This window comes from Pinus tabuliformis, chromosome Q (genome assembly GCF_031772625.1).
Source record: "Pinus tabuliformis cultivar Carrire ecotype Pingquan chromosome Q, CPIR1, whole genome shotgun sequence".
NCBI classification, from domain to species: Eukaryota; Viridiplantae; Streptophyta; class Pinopsida; order Pinales; family Pinaceae; genus Pinus; species Pinus tabuliformis.
The window spans coordinates 595,613,991-595,636,894 of record NC_142296.1 but is presented as its reverse complement, the minus strand read 5'-3'; the positions used below and the strand labels follow the sequence as shown (position 1 = coordinate 595,636,894).

Here is a 22,904-nt window from a genome sequence, read left to right as displayed (position 1 = left end):
TGCTCTGTTTTTCTGCCACATGATCTTTTGCACATGGAACCTGTTTTTGACTCAAGAGAAACAGATCTTTTTTTACACCCAAAAAAAACTTTACATACATCAATATGACTGCCTGTTACAAAAAAAGATCTTCCTCTTAACAGAGGGATTACAAAAACTGTTGTTACAAAAAGAGTCTTCCTCACATAGAGGGATTCACCAACACTGATGTTACAAAGACATCTTCCTCACATAGAGGGATTCACCAACACTGTGCTGAAAAGCACCTTCCTCTTTAACAGAGGGATTCACCAAAAGACATTTTAGCGTACAAGAATTTACTCTGTCTCCTCATGAGATTTTACATTGCTGGTGTGTAAAAATCTCATTTACATTAACTGCTGTAAAAACAGAGTTTTTCTTATACTGCTGTAATAAAAATATTTACTTACATTTATTGCTGTAAATAAAAATCCTCTTGCTTCATTCACCTTTTCACTGATGTGTAAAAACACATTTCTTCATTCTCACTTCTCTGGTTTCATTTTCTTTGCACTGTTGTGCTTCACCCTCTTGCCATCACACTGCTGCCTTTTTCTTATGCACTGCTGTCCATACCCATAACCATAGAGTTTGTCTCCCCTGAGTTTTTACTCGCTGCTGCGTTGCCTCTTCAATTCGCAGTAAAAATTTCTCACACTGCTGTGTCCGTTACCCTCACTGCACTTCTATGCATATTGCATTGCACATGTTATTAAAAACCTTTAAATATTTTTAACACCAGTCATATGCGCTGCCCATTTCGTTTCACTCATTCCATGTGCTAATAAAAACATATTATGGCAGCGAACCCTTTCGTTTGGTTATGTAAAAGAACCCTTGCACTGTTGTGCAAGGCACAATTGTTTCTCACCAAAAATGTGAACATACGCTGGTCAACCCATAAAAAAACATTACTAAAAACTTATGCATTCTCTTTGTTTTTACCTTGCACTGCTGTGCAACACCAAGAAGTGTTTTATTTTAAGTCCACACACAGACAAAAATAATCCAGCGTATACATATTCATATTGCTGTGCGTTGACAATTTTTTTTATGGGCGCCACTGCTCACACATTTTATTTGATAGTCAACCATACATAAAAAAGAGGAGCACGATAAAACCTTTTTGTTTTTACCTGCCATACTTCCGTAAGAGTTACATATCGAACTCTATATTCTTTAAACAGATCTTCAAGGAACTTTAATTCCTTTCTCCCATTCACGGGCTCTGTCCATTTCTTATTTTTAACTCCATCTTCTAAATGAACAGAGTCATCAACATGACTGGATAAAGCAAACAAAGAATTCATACCTTCATTTGTTGCCTCTTGTTCATTTCTCCTCAAGGGTGTCTCTTGCTGCCCTTACGTTGGCACTGCTGTTTGGGGATGTACTTCAGCCATCTCCTCTTCACCTTCATCATGAGACAAACAGTTTTTAACATTTACTGTTTTCTCTAAGCTTTCATCACAAGCTTTCTCCTCAATAAACTGAGGTTTTGCTGTCTTCACTTTCTCCATGCCTTGATAGGCTGTCCTGAGAATTTCCCATGCTTCTCTGGATGTCTTAGATGCTGCTATCCTTAGAAACACACTCTCATCCACTGCTCGATACAAGATGTAGAGGGGCTTAGCAACCTCCTTCTTATAGTTCTTCAACAGCTCTTTCTCTGCGTGAGTTAAGCTATTAAACTCATCATCATTCGCTGGTTCTTCAAAACCATCTTCAACAAATTCCCATAAATCTTCTGAGAAAAGAAAAGCTCTCATAACTATTGCCCAATAGTCATAGTTTTTCCCATTGAGTAGTGGGAGCTGAGTATTAAAAATACCCATGCTAGTGCTGGTGCTAGCCATTCCTTGCACTTCTTAACTATGCTTTAAAATGCTTGACTGTGTATTAAAATAACTCACTGTCTTCACACGACTGTGTATTATGAGAAGACTTCTAGTCACACGTTTATATAAGTCCATAGATCAAATTACAAAGTAATTGAAAACATCTTAAAAAAAAGAAAAAAAAATTGGCATTCGTCTTTGGATTTTTGTTTTTGTTTTTGGCATTTTGCTAAATAATTTGGGTCAAATTGTGTTTTTGGTGGTTTAAAATTCATTCTTTTAAATATATAACTAGCATTTGCACCAAATGTTGCAAAGGAAACGCCGTAAGGCATAAAGTGCGGAAATCCATTATTCATGTAGTGTGTGCATTAGGTCAATGACCTAAATATCAACATGTCTATTCACTTTTTCTAAATGTTGTAAATGACCAGAATTATAGAAATATTCCTAAATGTGTACCAATATTTATAGGCACACTCCTTATACTTTAAGATTTTTGGTTGCAGCTTTAGATTTGGAAGTCTTGAGATTTACCAAAGCTTCAATTCTTGCTTCTTTTCACTGATATATGAAATTTACAAACAACTTGAATGCTCACAGATTTTGTTGTAAAAATTATAGATAACAAATGTTAGAAATCTATTAATTTAGAAAAAGCTTTGTCAAAGATAAAGGTCTTATCGTGTTTATCAATACATAGCATTGTAGATTAGAGCTCATTTCAACTTTAAAAACTGGAAATTGAAACAGAAAAAAAGAGAAAACATAAAGGAAATTGAAACAGAATCGTAATACGATCTTTTAAATGCATTAACGCTAAGCTAATGATATGTTCTTTAAAAAATCGCCCATGATATGTTCTCTATTAACGCAAGCAAGAGATATTTAGTTACCACTACAAATTGCTTTGACATTTGTTGTGGTGGTCTTTAACACTACATCTAACTAGTAAAGTTTATGTTCAAAAACACTTTTTTACGTTCCTGGTCTAAGTAGAAAATTGTTTTTTGTTAACCAAACTACAGAGAGCAATCTGCATGTAGAGGTCTACAGAGAGCAATCTGCATGTAGAGGTTGTGTTCACAACAGGCAAACACTTCGTGAAGAAAAGGGACAAAAATATCATAGCTTTGGGGGTGGAAAGCTTTGTCATGTTAAGCAAGGCAGAAGTTGACTCAATTTAGGATTTTAATCTCGAGCAAAAATATCATAGCTTTGGGGGTGGAAAGCTTTGTCATGTTAAGCAAGGCAGAAGTTGACTCAATTCAAGATTTTAATCTCAAGCATGTCACATCCAAGGAGAGTGCCTTTGATCAGGTCTATACAGAAGGGAAGCCTATGGGTCAAAAGACTGTAATTGCAGAAATTTCAACGGATAGAAAAGCCTAGTAACTGAAACAATTGGTTCAACATTTAGTCATTCTATGTTTTTTCAATAACATAAACACTGGAGCATGGCAAATGACTCACAATGCTCACACCTTTTTAGAACATTGATTGAAGGGGATTTGGCTTACTTATTTGTTTTATATTTCATTGCATATTTAGCAAATTAAAACATAAATTATGGACTAAACAAGAACATGCCCAGGGATAGAAAATTCTTAGAAAGTGGTTGTCGGCATTCTAATCCAAAGAATTGGAAAGAATCCAAAAACTTGTCAACTTTAAATGTTGCAAGCATGCCAAATTCATTATCTGTATTCAGTGCTTCAGAAATGTCTCAAACATCAGCTCTAGATCTTCTTCTTGTGCATACATGCCTACGCTTGCAACTTTCAAAAAAGGGGTCATGCCTTTCCACCTGCTCACAAAAATGATTTGTGAATCTTATTTTTCTTAATGTTAGATATTAATTTACCAAATCCTCGACAAATGAATAGAAAGAATTTAATGATAATATGGAAATTTCGAAAAACATCACAAATAAAGATATAATGCATTGAACTTACAAACCACCAAAAAACTGGAACAAAATATCAATGGACATTATCACGACCAAATGCACACCAAGTGTAAGAAATATTATTTTCAGTATCAACAATCTAGCACATTCAAAACTAATATTACAGGCAACTGCCATTTATGCCAAGTCTCCTTTCCTTGCACAACATAACATCTCACTCTAGATGCAAGTTAAACATGAAAAAAATTGTGTAATTAAAAATTGAAAAACAGTTGGTTTTGAATACATAATGAATACAAAAACTGTAATATAGATTTCAATTTTGACATACGAGTTACCATTTCAAGTTTGTACAATACCCGAAATTTCCAGCATCTCCCCATTCAACTCTCTTCATCTGCAATCTTCACTATCTGAGTTCCAAGTTCTAGAATAATTGCAATTTTTCTTTGAAATCGCTTCCTTCTAAAGCTCAGATAGAAACATTACAATGCCTAGGAATCAGACACAAGAAGCAGCCCACTTGAACAATTAAAGTGGCCCTTGAGGGGCAAACAACTAAACGAGGAATTTAATTTGGTTAAGATGTCATGACAGCGCGTACTTTTCTGCCAAAATCACCCAGGGATTTGCACATGGCTCCAATTGATTATTCATGGCTCAAGAAATTTAACTTTAGTGGTTGCCTTAACATACAACCATCTTCACTGTTGAACTTTAACCCCACTTGCAACAGCCTAAAATTAGAAGCAGCTGAGACAAAGATGGATATTGCAATTTCAAGCAAAAACATGAAATGGCTATTCATACATCACTGCATAAATTGAAGCACTGATTCCTTACCAGTGCTTCTTGCACAATAACTAAATAATAGAGGCCAATATAAAAGGAATCGAACTCAATCCACAAGCAAGGTTCCACAGTTCAATCAGCCATTTAATACCAACACCATAATGCCTTCTTATTAGTTCAATGGATTGGTATAAGCACAGACTGAAAATCTGATCAAACTTAGCCATGTAGCAAATGAGTAGACAAAATCAGTTTAGAGATTTCCCAAAATCCTCCATTCAAACTCGCATCTTTGGTGGCTTTCTGGTACCAATCATCTTGTTATAGAAACCCTCACCTCCAAGAAATCAGCAACGAATCTATTGGGTTTCGTTTGTGAATATACAGATGCATCATCAATAGATAAGAATAAAAATCACAATCTAAATATGAAGCCCCATATAACCATTTTATTTAGGGATAGTTCCATCACTACCATCAAAAACCTGGCCACACAATTAGCTTGCTTTTCTATTGTTACACTCGTCAAGTTGTGTACCACAACCATAAAAGGAAAGGTCTTTATAATATTCGACTACAAGAAAACTAACTTGACCAATTCTAGATCAACAATTTGAAATGGCCAAGATCTCTGCAGATATTTGGACTGGAAACCAACCTAGCTTGAAAACGGGTTGCACAAAGCCGTAAAAAATAAGCTATCATAAATAGAGTTATTACATGCACAAGGTGCTTAAAACCCTCCGCCTCACATCCTTTTACAAGGAGGATGCACAAATTGCAATATTATTTTATTGTGAATTACACCAGGGAATTCCTAGTATGATGAACTTGATTGCTACATCTTACCAGCACATATTCTACAACAGAGACACTGAACTTGCTTGCTGCAACCTTACTAGCACATAATCTGCAACTGACACACCAATATCTTGAAGAATTCCCCCAGAGCTCTTGATAGTGAAGTGCTTTGAAAGTTTGAAGTTTGAACATTAGCCACCATATCATGTGATTCTTGATTATTATTTGCATGGTTAGAACTGTCAAATAATATTCCTTTGAGGTCCCAATTGCATTAGAAGGAAGTCCAACTAAAGCATGCCGTTGAATATCTAAAGTCATACAGGCAGATACAATGTACAAGCATCATAGAGCAACTCAACATAAATACAATGAGCAAAGGAACCCCCTCTTCTGAAGAACCACAACATCTCTTCCATGACTAAGCAGCCATGAAATATGTAATAATAAAAACCATAACCATCCATGTTAAACTGATTTTGACAATGCTTCAGAGGAAGCTACATTTTGCTCATGATGATCAGAATGATATCTGGAGCTATCCTGTTCACATTTCCCCAAAACCTGCACAGTTGACATGAAATCCTTCATAACCCACGGATGCCTTGCAACAGCCTCTAAGCTCATCCTTTTCTTCGGATCTGTGAAATCCAATAGTGGCAGCTTTATTATTATGGTGAATTTCAAAATTTGCAGCAATGCAACTCTTAAAACTAAAATCTGCTCTGTAAAACATTCAATTGAGAAAAGTCACTTACCCTTGCAAAGAAAATCTTCGAGTAAGTTTGCAAGTGCTGGATTCATATCCTCTGGAAGTACAAGTGGATCATGAACAATCTAAGCCACCATCAGTAACAAGAAAATAAGTATTTCCCTCCATCCGGCCTGTCTGAAAAGTCAAAAGAAGCAGAGATTCATTTACCTTGTCATATGTGCCTTGCAAGAAGTCACCAATGAAGGGATAAGAACCTAACACCATGCAGTATAGTGTCACACCCAATGCCCACACATCATCAATTTTACCATGATATGTCAAGCCTATTGAAAACAGGCAACAAAAATTGTCAGGCCTATTTTGACAACTGAAGTATCTGTCCTTTAACATGTGACCCTTTCTTCCTTTCCTCTGGTCTTTCATTTCATTCAACAGGCTTTTGTTTACAAGAGAACAAGCATGAATTGAAAATATAATATATGTCGAGTATAAGAATGTAATCTGACAACAAACAAGATGGACAATATATCATCGAAGATATGAATACAGTACAAATTAGCAGCAACGATTGTCCAAATCTTGAGCAGACGGTATTTGTATAATTAGCAAAGTTTCAAGCACTCTTCCTAGGCAACATTCTGGTGCAGTAAAAACAGGAGTACCAGGAGACCTTCGAAGCTCATCATTGCTGCCCTGTATACATCCAAAGGAACACTGGATTTTGTAAAACATTTCCTCCCGGTAATTGAATCCTCATTGTCCAACGTTAACATTTAATAAAAAATACTCACCTAACAATAGTCAACAGTAGGCATTCGTAATTGTCTATAACTATGAAATGGTGCAGTTTGAGAGGTCATGTTTAGAACACACTCACTATCAGAAAAGAAGGTACACTCAGAGAGCAACTTTCTTACCTCAAACATCCTGCTAACACTAAAGTCAGAAATCTTAACTGGTTCGATATCTCCATGAACGATATTCTGCACAGTAATTTTCAGGTTCCCAACTAAGAAAGTGGATGGAGGCAAGTCCAAATTCAACACAGTAAAAAGAAGATAAGTTTCAATATTAAGCTATTTTATTTTTCCAACAATAGAGAGAATGATTGGTATTCTCCTTCAAATTGTTTTAGTGAAAACAAGGTATGCAATATGTAAATATTTCAAACTTTGGTAACAAAAAAAATGGCAGAATGAAAGCTTGAATAAAACCTTTTATGATTTATCCAATGAAATGAAGGAAAAAAAGAACAAGATATTGAAAATAATAGTAGTAGATTCATTCAACAGGCTTTTGTTTACAAGAGAACAAGCATGAATTAGATAGTAACCAAATTTTCAAAGCAAACCAATCAACATGGTGCTACCAATAAGCATGGTTCTTATCGAAAAATGTTGATGAACTACATTAGATAGTAACCAAATTACTGGAAGTCGGAAAAATGAAATGCTCGACACATTCAACAATAAGGCTCAATGCACTGTAGAAAAAGAAAGCAATCACGTTGTTATCTTACTCCAGATATGTTACATGAAAATATTCATCATCATTGTCAATGTTTTGTATTGTTTTGTATTATATGATATAACATGCTTGACACATTCACTATTCTGCTTGAATTCAAATATGTAATTGACAACACGCAGTTAAAAAGGCTAAAATTTCCATACCAACTTTCTGTATTGCAGTGAAAAAAAGGGCTTTCAAAACAAAACCTGCTTGATTTTTATGTAGGAAACCAAAAAAATTTGACTGACACTGTCAATTCTTGCAGGCATTACACCACATTAATGCACAGACTTATGCACAAAGGAAATGAATTATAAACAGAATTTAAACAAGCAAAAGACACAACATACCTACCCTGATAAGTGAACAAAAATGCAAAAGCCTCTCATCCAAAACCTGCAATTAAGCTAAATAATATCAATGCCGTCATGTCATATCATGTACATGAATGGATGATTGAGTTTAACTGAAACATGAGAGTAGTAAACGATTAAGATTTTGCGGGGAGTCAATACCCCAACCAGTACCCTTGCATGGTGTTAAAGCTTGTGCAAACATCATGTTTGTTTGATAATTGCATTGCCAAGGAAAGAAGCTTTGTCTGGCTGGTTTCAGTTTTGTTTACCACTTGGCAAGGATATAAGTGGTGCGTTCTTGACTCCACTTCGCTGCCAACCAGAAGGTTTTCTGGTTCGATATCTCCATGAAAGATATTCTGCACAGTAATTTTCAGGTTCCCAACTAAGAAAGTGGATGGAGGCAAGTCCAAATTCAACACAGTAAAAAGAAGATAAGTTTCAATATTAAGCTATTTTATTTTTCCAACAATAGAGAGAATGATTGGTATTCTCCTTCAAATTGTTTTAGTGAAAACAAGGTATGCAATATGTAAATATTTCAAACTTTGGTAACAAAAAAATGGCAGAATGAAAGCTTGAATAAAACCTTTTATGATTTATCCAATGAAATGAAGGAAAAAAAGAACAAGATATTGAAAATAATAGTAGTAGATTCATTCAACAGGCTTTTGTTTACAAGAGAACAAGCATGAATTAGATAGTAACCAAATTTTCAAAGCAAACCAATCAACATGGTGCTACCAATAAGCATGGTGCTTATCGAAAAATGTTGATGAACTACATTAGATAGTAACCAAATTACTGGAAGTCGGAAAAATGAAATGCTCGACACATTCAACAATAAGGCTCAATGCACTGTAGAAAAAGAAAGCAATCACGTTGTTATCTTACTCCAGATATGTTACATGAAAATATTCATTATCATTGTCAATGTTTTGTATTGTTTTGTATTATATGATATAACATGCTTGACACATTCACTATTCTGCTTGAATTCAAATATGTAATTGACAACACGCAGTTAAAAAGGCTAAAATTTCCATACCAACTTTCTGTATTGCAGTGAAAAAAAGGGCTTTCAAAACAAAACCTGCTTGATTTTTATGTAGGAAACCAAAAAAATTTGACTGACACTGTCAATTCTTGCAGGCATTACACCACATTAATGCACAGACTTATGCACAAAGGAAATGAATTATAAACAGAATTTAAACAAGCAAAAGACACAACATACCTACCCTGATAAGTGAACAAAAATGCAAAAGCCTCTCATCCAAAACCTGCAATTAAGCTAAATAATATCAATGCCGTCATGTCATATCATGTACATGAATGGATGATTGAGTTTAACTGAAACATGAGAGTAGTAAACGATTAAGATTTTGCGGGGAGTCAATACCCCAACCAGTACCCTTGCATGGTGGTAAAGCTTGTGCAAACATCATGTTTGTTTGATAATTGCATTGCCAAGGAAAGAAGCTTTGTCTGGCTGGTTTCAGTTTTGTTTACCGCTTGGCAAGGATATATGTGGTGCGTTCTTGACTCCACTACGCATCCTTCATGAATTTTTTTCAGTTACATATATCATGTGAAATCAGTAATCCCATTGCTGTCCACCCCAGGACAAAGGTGAAAGCAGGCAGGAGGAGATGGCTGTGGCTGTTACTGCGAGGGACAAAACAACACCCAGTTCAATGCGAGCAAATTGGTGTTGAGATCCCCTCATCACTGCCCAGTGCCAATGCCAACTCCCCTTACCTTGCACGTTAAACATTGATTGGCATGGACCAAACAAAAACAAAAAAGCTTATGGGGACACAAAAAAACTAGACAGTGAGGATTAAGCGGGAGAGATTTATGTCAAGCATCTTCACAATGCAAAGCTACCTTGATTTTATGCACGGTACGGGATATGAGGTTGTTCACTGTCTCCACTGATTCTACTGTGAGTTTGGCTGTTGGGAAGCTGTTGACTAATATCTGGAATGCAACTGTTAAAAGTGATCCTCCCACACGCGGGCTGTTGACTCCAACGCCCTTTCCAGTAGGGTTTAGTGCAAGGGGCCTGCATTCTGGTCCGTCTGGAAGAATGGCAAAGCCAGAGGGTAAGAGGGCAACATAAGCTGGATCACCCCCACTCATAACCACATGCATGGCTGGGATGTCCACTGGAGCATAAACTACGAGAGACCCCGATGCATCTGTGCAAGTCTCTTGCAGGATCAACATGCTGCTGCTTTCGTTGGAATTCATGGCCTAAAATCGAAAACATTCACAGTTAAGGTTAGGGTTTCATGAGAGGAATTATTCTCCAAGAAGCATTTCGAAGAAAAAGAAAAGGAACATATGCTTGCTCTTAGAAGAGAAACACAGTTGCCAGGATCTTGTCCTTTCGGAATGTGAGCCATTTCTTGCATTGGACCTCCATTTGACAGTATATCCCACTGTTCCAGTTTTTTTTTTTTAATCAGTGGTCAGTAGAGAGTACCGGCTATGGATGAAACGAAATAGAAAAAACAATGCCATGCTATGAATTATTGAGTCCAGTTATTCCTTACCTCGCTTCTGAGTCTCTCATCCCTCAAGAAATCAAATAATCTTTGCAGAGAAACAGGAAGCCACACTGATGTGGCCGCGCTCAGCACGACACCAGGTGGCTCTCTAGGGTCATCGACACTCTTTCTTGTCATAACACGAACATCGTCATCAATGTTAACAGAGAGCTTATTCCAGGTGTGTACAGTCTACGCACTCACTCGAGCACAGAAACTGTCCGTCATAAATTCCGCAGGCGAATTATCTCGAAGGCCATCAACAGATACATCCACCACTGCCCATACGCCCTCAGCGTGCTGTTTGCAAAATCGAAGAAAGTAAACCTTTCGAGCAGGAACCAACGGTGAAAGCACTTGCAATTCTGCATACATCTGCAAGTCACAGAAAACTGCATCTTAGTAATCAGAACGTAAAACAAAATGGTAATTGAAAAAAAAAAATACCCACAATAATCCTAGAAGCTTACCAGTTGCAGTGCACCGTTCCATGTCCCGCCCATTCCGCTCGATATTACATCGACTGTGGCTGCCCTGGATATCATGCAGGGTAGCATTTCCTTATACCTATTAGCCATTAGAATAACGTGCTTGGTAACCTGATGAGTGCATGCTTGCCAGATGTGATGCGCTGCGAGGATAATGAATCGGTAACATTACATACTGGCATACAGGGATAACTAACTTCCAGCCTATAATGATCCAACTTACAATGCGCAACCGCCTAATGATCCGACGGAAGAGGTTCTTTTAATCGTCTAACACAATGGATCAACGGCTCAAGGCATTACACAATGGCATACAGGGAAGTTAATCTCAAAGGTAAACGCCTTACGGCGTAAATAAATTTCGCATATTCTTGATGCTTAAATTGTGCTGAGTTTACAATTCGAATTAATGATTCCAAAAAATTCTTGATTAACTCTGAACAGATTTAACGCTTACACTATGGCTTCTTTTTTTGGTTTTAGTTTCAGAGCATTTCTAATGGTTGATATTTATCATGTCTTACTAAACGATTTAGATGCAACCGATGGCATTCTTCAATGAACGAGCAAAGGATAAGGAAAATCGGTTACGTTAAATGAATGCTATCAGAATGAACGTCCGTCTCACCAAAACATTAACAGGAAACAGAGGGTTGAAGACATCCAGGTTGCAACGCACAAGGGAGTGGATGCCAGGAACTAAGCAGAGCATTACATCCATATTTTCTTTTTAGTTATCTCTTTGTAGCTCAATACATTTCATGGACCTTGTGGCCGTAAATGGAAAGTGCATTGAAGGACGTAGCTAGCATGGCAAAGCCAATAACACTGTTACTTTATGCATAGCCAAACTATTTCTCGCTGTAAATATAGCATAGGGATTGGCAAGTTTAACCTTACTAATCTGAAGCTTTAGAACCAGCGGTTTTTAGGATCTTGGAAGGAATATTTAAACATGAAACCATTCATTTATCACAGGTGAACGAAAAAAAGGTCGAAAAGAGAAAGTTAGTTTCCATTTTCTAAGAAAGACTGAAGAAAAGAAATATGAACTTCTGATCACTATTGTAACTTACAAAGATCACTTAGTTCTGAGTTCCAGTGAAGCGCCTTCTGATCAAAGAAAGGAAGTTTGTATCTCTGCTTCTATTTCATGCCAACGGGGAAACTTTATAACTCAAGGAAACACTTAAACTTAATTCCCAGTACAGAATTTGGGTTGCCCAACAAATGAGCCTCTTGACGTTTCAACATAAGATTGACAAGAGCAGACAGATATGCCATATGGAAATATAATTCAATGACGGAGGCATTAGTCATGTAAGTGTATAAAGACTTCTTAAGAAAAGGAAAAGCTCGTTGGTCCAAAATTCTCCACAGAGCCAACTTTTCATTTCTTCCCTCACTTGAAAGTACTTCTTTTTACCGTCTGTGGTGTCCTCTATGGACATTGTCTCCACCTTTATCATTTGGTTGGATTCCTGAATTTCTCTTATACTTTCCAACATCATGGAACTGCAACCATAGACTTTTATCATTTGGAGTGATTTCAAATTGGAGTAACTCCTCGGAAGCATCTTCAATGCTGAGCATTCTACAATTATAAATGTTTTAATTAATTGCATTGCTCCTTCCTTTACAACTGGCAACTCTTCTAACTCATGCAACCCAACAAGGGAAAATATCTCCAATGAAGAAAATGCCCCTTCGTTACCAAATTCCGGAGGTACATTCTTTAATCTAAGGCATTCAATTATTTCTAATCGCTTTAGACTCTTAAGCTTATGCAAATGTGGAAGCTCTTCTAACATACCACACTTGTATAACACAAGGCTCTGCATATTTTGAAAATCACAGAAACTGCTCTCCATTTTAACTAAGTCGGAGCATTCTAAATATAGTCTTCTCAACTTTGACATATGATTCATGTCACTGGGGAGAGATTGCATCCTTGTGAGTTCTAACATGAGGGTGTCCATTTGAATCATATTACCTAATGTGCCTTCCGTAATAGTGTCTCCATTGTTTGTTAGGTTTAACATGTTGAGTTGCTTTAAGCTGGACAAACTGTTAATGGAAGCCACACTTTTCCTTCTTTTGTACTCACCTTTTTGGCAGAAAGTGGTGCATCCATACATCGACAAACCCTCTGAAGTGTGCTCACAGTTTCCCCACAGGTTGGTGCATCCGTACATCGACAAACGCTGCAGAGAGGTAAGCCGTGAGATACTGCAAGGTAGATACTGCAAATGACCACATTTATCCATGCCCAGATACCGCAGAGATTTCAAATTATGAAGACCGGATGGTAATTCGGTGATGCTAGAGCGGCTAAGATCAAGGATCTCAAGATTTACAAGATTTGTAATAGAGGCAGGTAGTAAGTTGATGGGCATTCCTTGATAACATGAGGCATGTTAACTGTTTCAAACACCCCACACTTTCTGGCAATGACTGCACTGACGTCCCACTCAAATCGAGAACCTTCAGAGAGACCATGCTCCCAATAACCGTTTTTGGAATTTTTGTTAAATCTTTGTTACCATCCATCAATAATGAACATAGTTCTGGAGCCCTCAGCGACTCAGGGAGCGAACTCAATTCGTTACGGCTCAGCAAAATCCGAGTGCGTCCAGAACATTCATTTTCTCTCAGTGTTCTCAAACCCTGACCGGCACGGCAATGGAAAGCGTTTTCGGCCTCGGCAATACGGATTCCCAAGTCACGCAGGACGTCGTGCATCTTGAAGAAGACTGTGCGGCCATTAATGCTCCGTACGATCGGTTCAATCAAACAACGATCTGCTAAAAGGTAAAAACCTGTTGAAAAGGCAGAGGGGAAAAAGACACAAAATTTAAGCATACACAATAACATTAACATTCTCACATAAAATTTGTATTTAAATTTTTTCTAAAAGACTCTTTAAAATAACTTGCAATCACACAATAAATTCTAATTTACTTGAAAATAAAGAGAATCCTCTGCAATAACAATTTGACATACAATCACATACTAAACAATTTGACATACAATCACATGCTAAATTCGACTTTACCCAAACTAAAATATAACTTGCAACAAATTGACTCAACTTAATTCAGTTAACTCATTCTCTATATTCAACTTACTCTTAATGGGAAGTAATTAACTATCTTTTAAAAAAAAAAAATCCTTTCCCATCGTGAATTTGTCGTAGCTGTGCCGATGGTGATCTTTCCTTGCCAGCAGCCCTTCTCCTACCAACAACGGAATCACATGGTTGGCATGAATAATTTGGTCTTCTACAAATGCTGCAGCAATGTACAGAAAGCATAACTGCAAATGAATATTCTCCCTGCCAAGTGCATCGTAACTCAACCTTAGGCAATCGTCCAGGCTATGGTCATTTGGCAACCTTTGGGTAGCCCATTTCCACTCCTCTGGATGAGTACACCCCGCCATTGCTCTGCCAACTACTTTGATTGCAAGGGGAAGCCCTCCACACTTATGACACACCAACTTGGCATCTTCCTCGTCGATGATTGCTGGTATGCTGCTGTTATTATAGGGAAAAGCATGATATACAAACAACTTCCAACTCTCATCTCTGAACAAGTTCTGCATGGTTACTGTGTACTTATCTGCCACTCCCATTTTTAACAGTACATTGCGAGACCTTGAACTTACAATAACTTTGGATTTGGAATGACCGCTTACAGCCCTTTGTATGGCCAATCCTTCGAACAGTCCGGCAGCATCATTTTCCCATACATCGTCCAGGAACAAAGCAAACTTGCAATTATGCTGCAGTGTCTCATTTAACCATATTTTTACATCATCTTCGTCCATATTTTTACACAAATCCACATTTTTTTGCAGGGTTATTTGTGTGCAGAGCTCATTCCTCAGACTTTTAATAGTTGGATTTTGCGAAACTGTGAGCCAAAGTAATAAACCGTCGCTAAAGTCATTACGCACCTTTTCACTGTTGAAGAGTTGCTTGAGAAGCAGAGTTTTTCCGGATCCACCCTTGCCAAGCACGCCAATGTTGCTAACTACATGATCTATTACCATTTTCTCCAGATTTGCAAAATCTTTTTCTTGTCCCACGATAAGGGGTTCGTCAATCAACTTAGCCCTTAAGCCCATTGGAGCATGAGACGTTTGGGAAATGGTTGCAAATCTGCTTGAAGACGCAGCCAAAGCTTCTATATTCTTATTAATCTGCGTTTGTCCCTCCATAATATTCCGAAATTGCTTTTGAGTTTGGACCATGTGAGCCAGAGGAGACAGTGTTAGCAGTTTGTCGATATCTGTAACCAAATCCGTGACCTTCATGCTGGTTTGATATCGAGAAACAACATCCCACATTGGTATCGTACACTGATGCACAATTTTTGATGCTTGATTGAGAAGAGCCTCCAGCTCTTCAAGCCATTTGTTCACAGCTGAAGCCTCATCTTTGTGCTGGTTCAATGTCAGCCGGCAACGCTGGATATCCGTGACAATAGGCTCAATTCTCATTAATTTGTCTTTCAGAGCGTCCAAGACTTTCCGGCAGCGAAGGGCAATGTTAATGTACCCAAGTATTTGGTTGATTGTCATCTGTATGCCCACACCAATAAGTCCAGGGACAAAACCAGGATCGGCCATGATTTTTTCAAAAGATTTCCTCTATGGACACTCGACCAGCTGGTTTTTCCAGAGATGTCTAAACCACACGCTTACCGTTGAGCAATACCAACAGGAACTGGTGTGAGGTAATTGCAACGGAGGCTTTTCATACCATGATCGGGGACCGCGTACATTCCGGAAAACCGCCAACCTTTTCATCGCACCGCTTTTCACGAAAGGTGGTTTTCCTCCCCACGGCAGCGATAGCAATCAGCGGTTGACGCGTGTCCTCAGCAGTTTTGAAAAACAACTTTTCATCGGAGCATAAAGTTCAGCAAAGAAGGACCTCCCGATATTGCCGTCAACCGTCCGATTAAATCAACGGCCCTGCACCATTTGAACTTGCGTGAAGTGAACGTTTTGGCTGACCGCCAGGTTTGTCAGCGAAAAGACGATTAAATCAACGGCCCTGCACCATTTGAACTTGCGTGAAGTGAAAGTTTTGGTTGAGCGCCAGGTTTGTCAGCGAAAAGACGAGAAATTTAATTTTCAAGTACTAAATGAATTTATTATGGTCATAGATTTTTGTCCTTAAGTTTATATTTTATATTTTTTGTACAGGGCATGTAATATTATATGCTTTTTTTTGATAGTTGTTTGTTAAAAAACAAGTAATGTTTTTATGGCAAGACTTGCCCGCTGCTTTGATCTCAACGAAACCGTGTTGTATATAAAAACATTCACAAAAGTTGGGGGCAGGAGTGTACAGTTTTATATGCGAGATACCCTTCGAGCTGTCTAAAATATTAGCAATAACTGGGACAGAGGGAAACTAATTTATTGTATCGCCATTTGAAATCTTCTGTTTAAGCAGATGCCAGTACTTTTGAACTGCTAGTTACAAGTCGCTGCATGTGAATGGCAGTATACTTCATCGATGTGGTCCTTCCATATATAAAAGTAATAACTCAAAGAATGGCATTTATTAGCTTTGAATTATTTTGAACGGTTGTGTTTTCTAAACATTTTCAAAAACGAAAGTAGCTCTTTGAGCAAAAAATCATCCTTGTTAGGGATTTCTATTATTTTAGAATTTGTGTGTAAAAGTCTATAATACTCTGAAGACGTCATCTTGATTTGAACTCTTTTGTTTCTATCATATCTAATTTTCTACTTAATCTATGACTATCTCTAGAATTTTTTAATTATAATAGCTTTGATCATAGGGAAGGAATACTTGCATTGTAAAATAAATAAGTGTGTAATAGATGATCTTGTTGGGAAATATTTCTTATTTTTATTTTTTAATAAATTGTGAGTATATTTATTTTTATAAATAATTTTAATGCTTTGAGAAGGAAAAGAAATCAATAACCTTTTTAATTAAAGAAAAAGAATGAGATTATGATGCTATATTATATATTCATTTAAGTTATATTATTTAAAGAAATCATATCAATTATGTAATGTTATATTATTTAAAGAAATCATATCAATTATGTAATGTTATATTATTTAAAGAAATCATATCAATTATGTAATGTTATATTATTTAAAGAAATCATATCAATTATGTAATGTTATATTATTTAAAGAAATCATATCAATTATGTTTTACAAAAATTAATATATTGATTTAAGAAATTTAAATTTAAATGGAGAAGATAAAAACTATTATGACAATCCCTTAGGCCAAATTTAATGAATTAAAAATATTTTTAATTATAAAAAATTTGTAAAATTAAATTTAAATGGAGAAGATAAAATTATTATGAGAACTACTTAAACCAATTTTAATTAATTAAAAATATTTGTGATCATAAAAAAATATTGTAAAATTAAAATGTTTGATGATAAAGATGTTTCATGTAAATATAGAAAATATTTTGTAAATAATTCTTTTAAAAAAATACATACATATATATATATAATATGTTTCATACATTTTGTTTCACAGATTTTTTTTTTCATTTGTCCATAAGCGTACCTATTTCAACAAACTGTGGATGTGGGGTTGCCAATTTTTTATTTTTTTTAAAAATGAACGTAAAGGATTCGATGTTAGCCGAATAATTTTTGTCTCATAATGTTTTCCATGATAGGGATTTCACCCGCCCTTCTCCTCTTACACATTAAAAAATAATTAATTAGGTTATTAAGCCTTCCTTTGAATCAATTCACTTCCCTTTGAAGTTTGGCATCTACACTTTTGTTTTCCGTTTGACACACAATATTTTAGTCCTACCCTTCTCTCCACTTCACATATGGTTCCTATGTGCGCTAGCTCAGGGTCTCTGCAAAATGGGTGATACACCTCCATATTTTTCTGGTGCACAGACCAACAACTATTTGCCTCCATGATGGCATTAAACAAACTTGTTGTTGTGTCAGGTCAAACTACATTAAAAATCTTATTTATGTGTGTTCTGTATTATCTCTCGGTTCCAAATTCAATCATCGTTGCCTTTCTCCTGCACTACAAGTGACCTTGTAATGAAGCAAATTTCAGTTGGATTCGATCTATTTCCTCCTACTCCTACTTTGAAGAGTTGGAAATCCTCCATATTTGGCAATTTTGTGAGGTAGACGATTCTAATCTTCAATTGCATGTCAGTGGTTCAATTGAGCTTTGCAGCTCTATGAGTCTGTGTTGATTTGGTTTCAGTTACACAACAATGATTTCAACATCTCAAACTCTATGTACTAGGTTTAGTTTTGAGCTATTGATTTTAGTGTTACAACTTGTTGGTTTTGGGTTACTCCCTTGTTTCTTTTTGAATAGTATTTGGGTGTATAAAAGTATTTTTTATTACATGTCTGGCTCAATGTGATAGTCTCTTTCTCTATTTGTCTGCAAGCATTGCCCATAGCACTACGTGTGGCTTCCAAGTGCTTCAAGGCTCGTCCTTCATTGTAGTCATCTTCGTTGCACATTCGCCTGCCCAAGAGTTTTTAATCATACTTTCCTCCTTAGGAAGCATCATTTGGATTTTTCCTCTAGGCCTCCTTAGTGTTTAGTCCAGGCATATTTTCTTACAACCAAGCAGTCCTCCTATTTAGGTATCCTATTTTGATGTAATAGCTACCAGTAGGCACTGTTTTTCCTTCCAAGAATGATCCAGGTCCGGGTGTGACGAAGGACCCTTCCAAGACCTTTTACTTTCGTGATGTGTTAACTTGCATTTTTAAAAGAGTAAGTGAATACATCTGCATGCTATAAAGAAGAGGAACATGTCAATCATCAACACATGAAAACATAAGCCGTTGATAACGGAGTTCGTCCAGGGGGGACTACGTCCCCCGACCCTAGTGTCAAGATGGTGTAGGCCGCTGCACTAAGTGTTGTTAATAGTGACGATGCACATAAGAGGTGATATCGCTATCATACAAGGAAAATGTCCTCACGTAGGAGTGACTCCAAGAGATGTTCCACTACAGGGACTCTCAGTCAAAAGATTCCTATTAGTATGACACAAAACTCATCCATGACGAGCATCCCTGTTATGAAACCAGCGCACAAAAAGATAGAAAAGATGTATCAACGCCTTAGAATTCAGCCTCTTCGAGGGGGCAACCTCCTTTACATTACATAAATTAACAATTCTTCGATGATTCAAATGACAAAACCTCCTTTCTATATATAGGAGTCTAAGGAGTCACAATATAACCCAGCCGACCTAACAATAATAATATAAAGCCACAAAAATAACAATAGAGGGATTCTATGGGGCACAGTAATAACAATATGAAGACAATACGGGCACAACAATATTAATAAGGGATGCAACTACAATAGTAATGGGGTATTCACTAGTATTATAGGGACCTAACATGCCCCTCTCCTTCAAAAAAGTGTTGTCCTCAACGCTTGAGTAGTTCTAGATGCTTCTGTATAAAAATTTCATCCTCCCATGTGGAATATTCAGCGAATAAGTTCTTCCACTTGATAATATACTCCGAAATTGATCGATTTCGTATCTATCGAGTTCCTGTTTCTGTGACTACTTCCGGTTCCAATATAATTTTTCCTTCCTCGTCAAGTTCTGGCAATATTGTTTGAACTGGGAGCTTGTCGCCTATAACCTTCTTTAAACATGAAACATGGAAAACTGGGTGCAATCGAGAAGTTGCAGGAAGCTCCAATTTGTAAGCCATAGTACCAATCTTTTGCAACACCTTGTACGGACCGTAATACTTTGGTGATAATTTATTATCCTTCTTAGCTTGCTTGAGGGACATTTGCTTATATGGTTGTGGCCGTAGGAATACCCAATCACCTACATCAAAACTTCTTTCGCTGCGATGTTGATCTGCCTGTTGTTTCATTCTATTCTGTGCCAACACGAGGTTATCCTTTAAGAGTTGGAGGACTTGTTGTTGATGTTCGATGTGATGTTCCATTGCTTGAACCTTAGAATTTTCTCTTAAATATGATGTGATGGATGGTGGTTGATATCCATAAAGTGCCATAAATGGGGTCATTTTTGTTGCTGTATGGAAAGAAGTGTTATACCACCATTCAGCCAGAGGCAACCATTTGACCCATTGTGTTTATTTATCAGATACAAAGCAACGAAGATATCCTTCCAAACATTTGCTTACTATCTCAGTTTTCCCATCAGATTGAGGATGATAAGATGAGCTATGAGCTAACTGAGTACCAAGACAAGAAAATAATTCTGTCCAAAAATTTCCAGTGAAAATGGGATCTCTGTCACTTACAGTAATCTTTGGGCTTCCATGTAGCTTTTGAATTGTTTCCATAAATGCAGTAGAAGCTGTACTAGCTTTAAATGGATGTGATAATGCACAAAAGTGTGCATACTTGGTAAGTCTGTCAACTACCACCATGATGACACTCTTTCCCTCAAACTTGGGTAAACCTGTGATAAAATCCATTGAAACCTCCTCCCAACGTTGGCTTGGAATGGATAAAGGTTGTAATAGACCTGGTGTCTTAATTGTTTCAACTTTATTTTGTTGGCAAACCAAACATTCTGCCACAAACTTTTGAATATCCGATTTAAGGCCATCCCAAAAAAATTCCTTCTTAACCCTGTGGTATGTTTTTAAAAATCCTGAGTGCCCTCCTAAGGGAGAAGTGTGCAATTCCATAAGAATCTTTTGTTTTAGTTGGGAATTCTTACAGAGGTATAAGTGATCTTTGTACCATAATGAATCATTTTGCCAGCTAAATGTATCAGATGTACTGGAATCTTGTTGTAACTTTCGAATAAGTGCCCACACTTCTTCATCATTCTTCCATTCCTCCCTTGCTTCGTTTATCCAATCTGATTGGATAATAGAAATGGCGCACAACAATGCTTCCACATCCTCATCCTTTCTTGAGAGTGTATCTCCCACCACATTTTTCTTCCCTTTTTTGTAGATGATTTCAAAGTCATAATGCAACATCTTTGTGACCCACTTTTGTTGCTCTTCAAAGGATAATCTTTGTTCTAAAAAGTGTTTAAGGCTATCATGATCTGTTTTTACCTTGAAGTGTCTTCCCATTAGGTAGGGTCGCCATTTCTTAAGTGAATGGAGTATTGCCAACATTTCCTTCTCATAAATAGCTTTGTGTAAAAACTTTCCTTTGATTGGACGACTTTCAAAAGCAATGGGTCTTTCATCTTGCATTAAAATAGCACCAATTCCATTTCCTGAAGCATCACATTCCACAATAAAGGTTTTTGTGAAGTCCAGTGTAGCTAAGACCGGTGCTTGGCACATTGCCTTTTTAAGATGTTCAAAGGCCTTTGTTGCTTCTGGAGTCCATGAAAATGCATCTTTATTCAATAATGTTGTTAGAGGTGCTGTTATTCTCCCATAATTCTTAACAAACTTCCGATAATACCCTGTCAACCCGAAAAATCATGGCACATGCTTTATGGATGTGGGGATTTTCCATTCCTTAATGGCTTTAATTTTGCTAGGGTTTACCTTAACTCCTTCATGAGATACAATATGACCCACATATTCCACCTCTTGTACTCCAAAGAAGCATTTGGATCTTTTTGCATATAATTGTTTCGCCTCCAATAGTTGTAGCACCCTGTCAACATGATCCTTCCAAGACTTGCTATAGATTAGTATAACATCAAAAAATACTAACACAAATTTTCAAAGGAAGGGTTTAAAAATGGAATTCATCAAACCTTGAAATGTAGACGGTGCATTGGTAAGGCCAAAAGGCATGACCAAAAATTCATAATGATCCTCATGAGTTCTAAATGATGTTTTCAGAATGTCTTCAGTCTTCATTCTGATTTGATGATATCCTGAACGAAGATCCAACTTGGTGAAGTAAATTGATCCATGCAATTCATCCAGTAATTCATCAATGACAGGAATGGGAAACTTATCTTTAATAGTGAGTTTGTTGAGCTCCCTATAATCCGGACACATGCACCATGATCTATCCTTCTTGTGCACCAATACTACTGGAGCAGAGAAAGAACTTTGACAAGGTTGAATTATACCCGCCTCTAGCATTTCTGCAACCATACGTTCAATTTCACTCTTTTGGGCATAGGGATATATGTACGCCCTGATGTTTGGAGGAACACTTCCTGGAATCGGATGAATAGCATGATCGTGATCACGAATAGGTGGGAGACCTTCGGGAGTCTCAAATACCTTGGAATGATTGTCCAAGACTTTTTGGAGTTCTGGAGAAATAGATGATTCCAATGTGGAAACATCTAGCGAACATAATTGTGCAATTACACCTCTTTGTTCCTTTTTTAGAAGCTTTTTCATACCGTTAGATCTGATTATCTTTCCCGGTTTCCCTGCAATAACCCTTAATTCAATTTCCTTTCCTTCCACAGAAAATTTCATGAAAAGTTCTTGAAAATTAAAAGCTATTGTACCCAAGGATTGTAGCCATTGGACTCCTAGTACAACATGAGCACCTCCCATTGGAATGGAAAGCATTGGGCTATTCAATACATATTCTCCCATGGATAACTTGATATTATGGCACTTTCCAGAGCAATTTATCATTCCTCCATTTGCAACCATCACTTGAAAATCTGGTGCTGGATATAGGAAGCAATTCAATTATTTTGCTATCTTACAATGAATAAAATTGTGGGTACTTCCTGAATCAATCAACACTATTACATTTTTCTTCTTGATTTTTCCTTCTATCTTGATGGTTTGAGGAGTCGTAATTCCAGCCAATGCATTACAAGATATGGCTGGATTCATTTCTTATTTATCTAGGCTTTGTTCCTAGAGTATATCCTCTTCTTTTGACCTTTCTTGTTCATTTTCTTCTTCCTCTTCACAATCGATGATAATAATTTCTTCTCAGCAC

General features: G+C 36.9%; 2 protein-coding genes and 1 pseudogene across 4 annotated transcripts; all 3 read right to left on the bottom strand.

Annotated features, from left to right (window-relative positions):
• Positions 1-4,956: 4,956 nt before the first annotated feature.
• Positions 4,957-7,075, bottom strand: LOC149220863 (serine/threonine-protein kinase GRIK1-like). Of its 2 annotated transcripts, none has more exons than XM_089382869.1 (4): positions 6,994-7,075; positions 6,284-6,769; positions 6,120-6,198; positions 4,957-6,002 (listed from the first exon to the last, which is right to left on the bottom strand). In XM_089382869.1, exons 2-4 carry the CDS (start codon positions 6,497-6,499, stop codon positions 5,830-5,832), a joined length of 468 nt encoding a protein of 155 aa, XP_089238995.1. In that variant the 5' UTR covers positions 6,500-6,769; positions 6,994-7,075; the 3' UTR covers positions 4,957-5,829. The 2 variants fall into 2 exon arrangements, with proteins under 2 accessions (XP_089238995.1, XP_089238996.1); XM_089382870.1 differs by lacking the exon at positions 6,994-7,075 and having other exon boundaries at positions 4,958-6,002; positions 6,284-6,399; positions 6,629-6,920.
• A 1,379-nt stretch (positions 7,076-8,454) lies between these two features.
• Positions 8,455-11,331, bottom strand: LOC149220862 (homeobox-leucine zipper protein ANTHOCYANINLESS 2-like; annotated as a pseudogene). The gene is made up of 4 exons (XR_016249628.1): positions 10,970-11,331; positions 10,704-10,891; positions 10,506-10,673; positions 8,455-10,391 (listed from the first exon to the last, which is right to left on the bottom strand). The product of XR_016249628.1 is annotated as a homeobox-leucine zipper protein ANTHOCYANINLESS 2-like (transcript).
• Positions 11,332-13,147: 1,816 nt separating this feature from the next.
• Positions 13,148-15,619, bottom strand: LOC149220861 (disease resistance protein UNI-like). Its single transcript, XM_089387224.1, has 4 exons — positions 14,190-15,619; positions 13,949-13,968; positions 13,429-13,806; positions 13,148-13,230 (listed from the first exon to the last, which is right to left on the bottom strand). The coding sequence occupies exons 1-4, from the start codon at positions 15,617-15,619 to the stop codon at positions 13,148-13,150; spliced, it is 1,911 nt and encodes a 636-aa protein (XP_089243350.1).
• Between the last annotated feature and the right edge of the window lie 7,285 nt (positions 15,620-22,904).

Coding starts and splice junctions, on each gene's coding strand:
- LOC149220863 (XM_089382869.1), bottom strand. CDS start 6,499: ATGAAAGACCAGAGGAAAGGAAGAAAGGGTCACATGTTAAAGGACAGA. Junction 6,199..6,283: donor TGCAAGGCACATATGACAAG/GTAAATGAATCT, acceptor ATGGTGGCTTAG/ATTGTTCATGATCCACTTGT. Junction 6,003..6,119: donor CGAAGATTTTCTTTGCAAGG/GTAAGTGACTTT, acceptor TGGATTTCACAG/ATCCGAAGAAAAGGATGAGC.
- LOC149220861 (XM_089387224.1), bottom strand. CDS start 15,619: ATGGCCGATCCTGGTTTTGTCCCTGGACTTATTGGTGTGGGCATACAG. Junction 13,969..14,189: donor GCAAGGAAAGATCACCATCG/GCACAGCTACGA, acceptor TTGTTATTGCAG/AGGATTCTCTTTATTTTCAA. Junction 13,231..13,428: donor AGTGCAGTCATTGCCAGAAA/GTGTGGGGTGTT, acceptor GGTCATTTGCAG/TATCTACCTTGCAGTATCTC.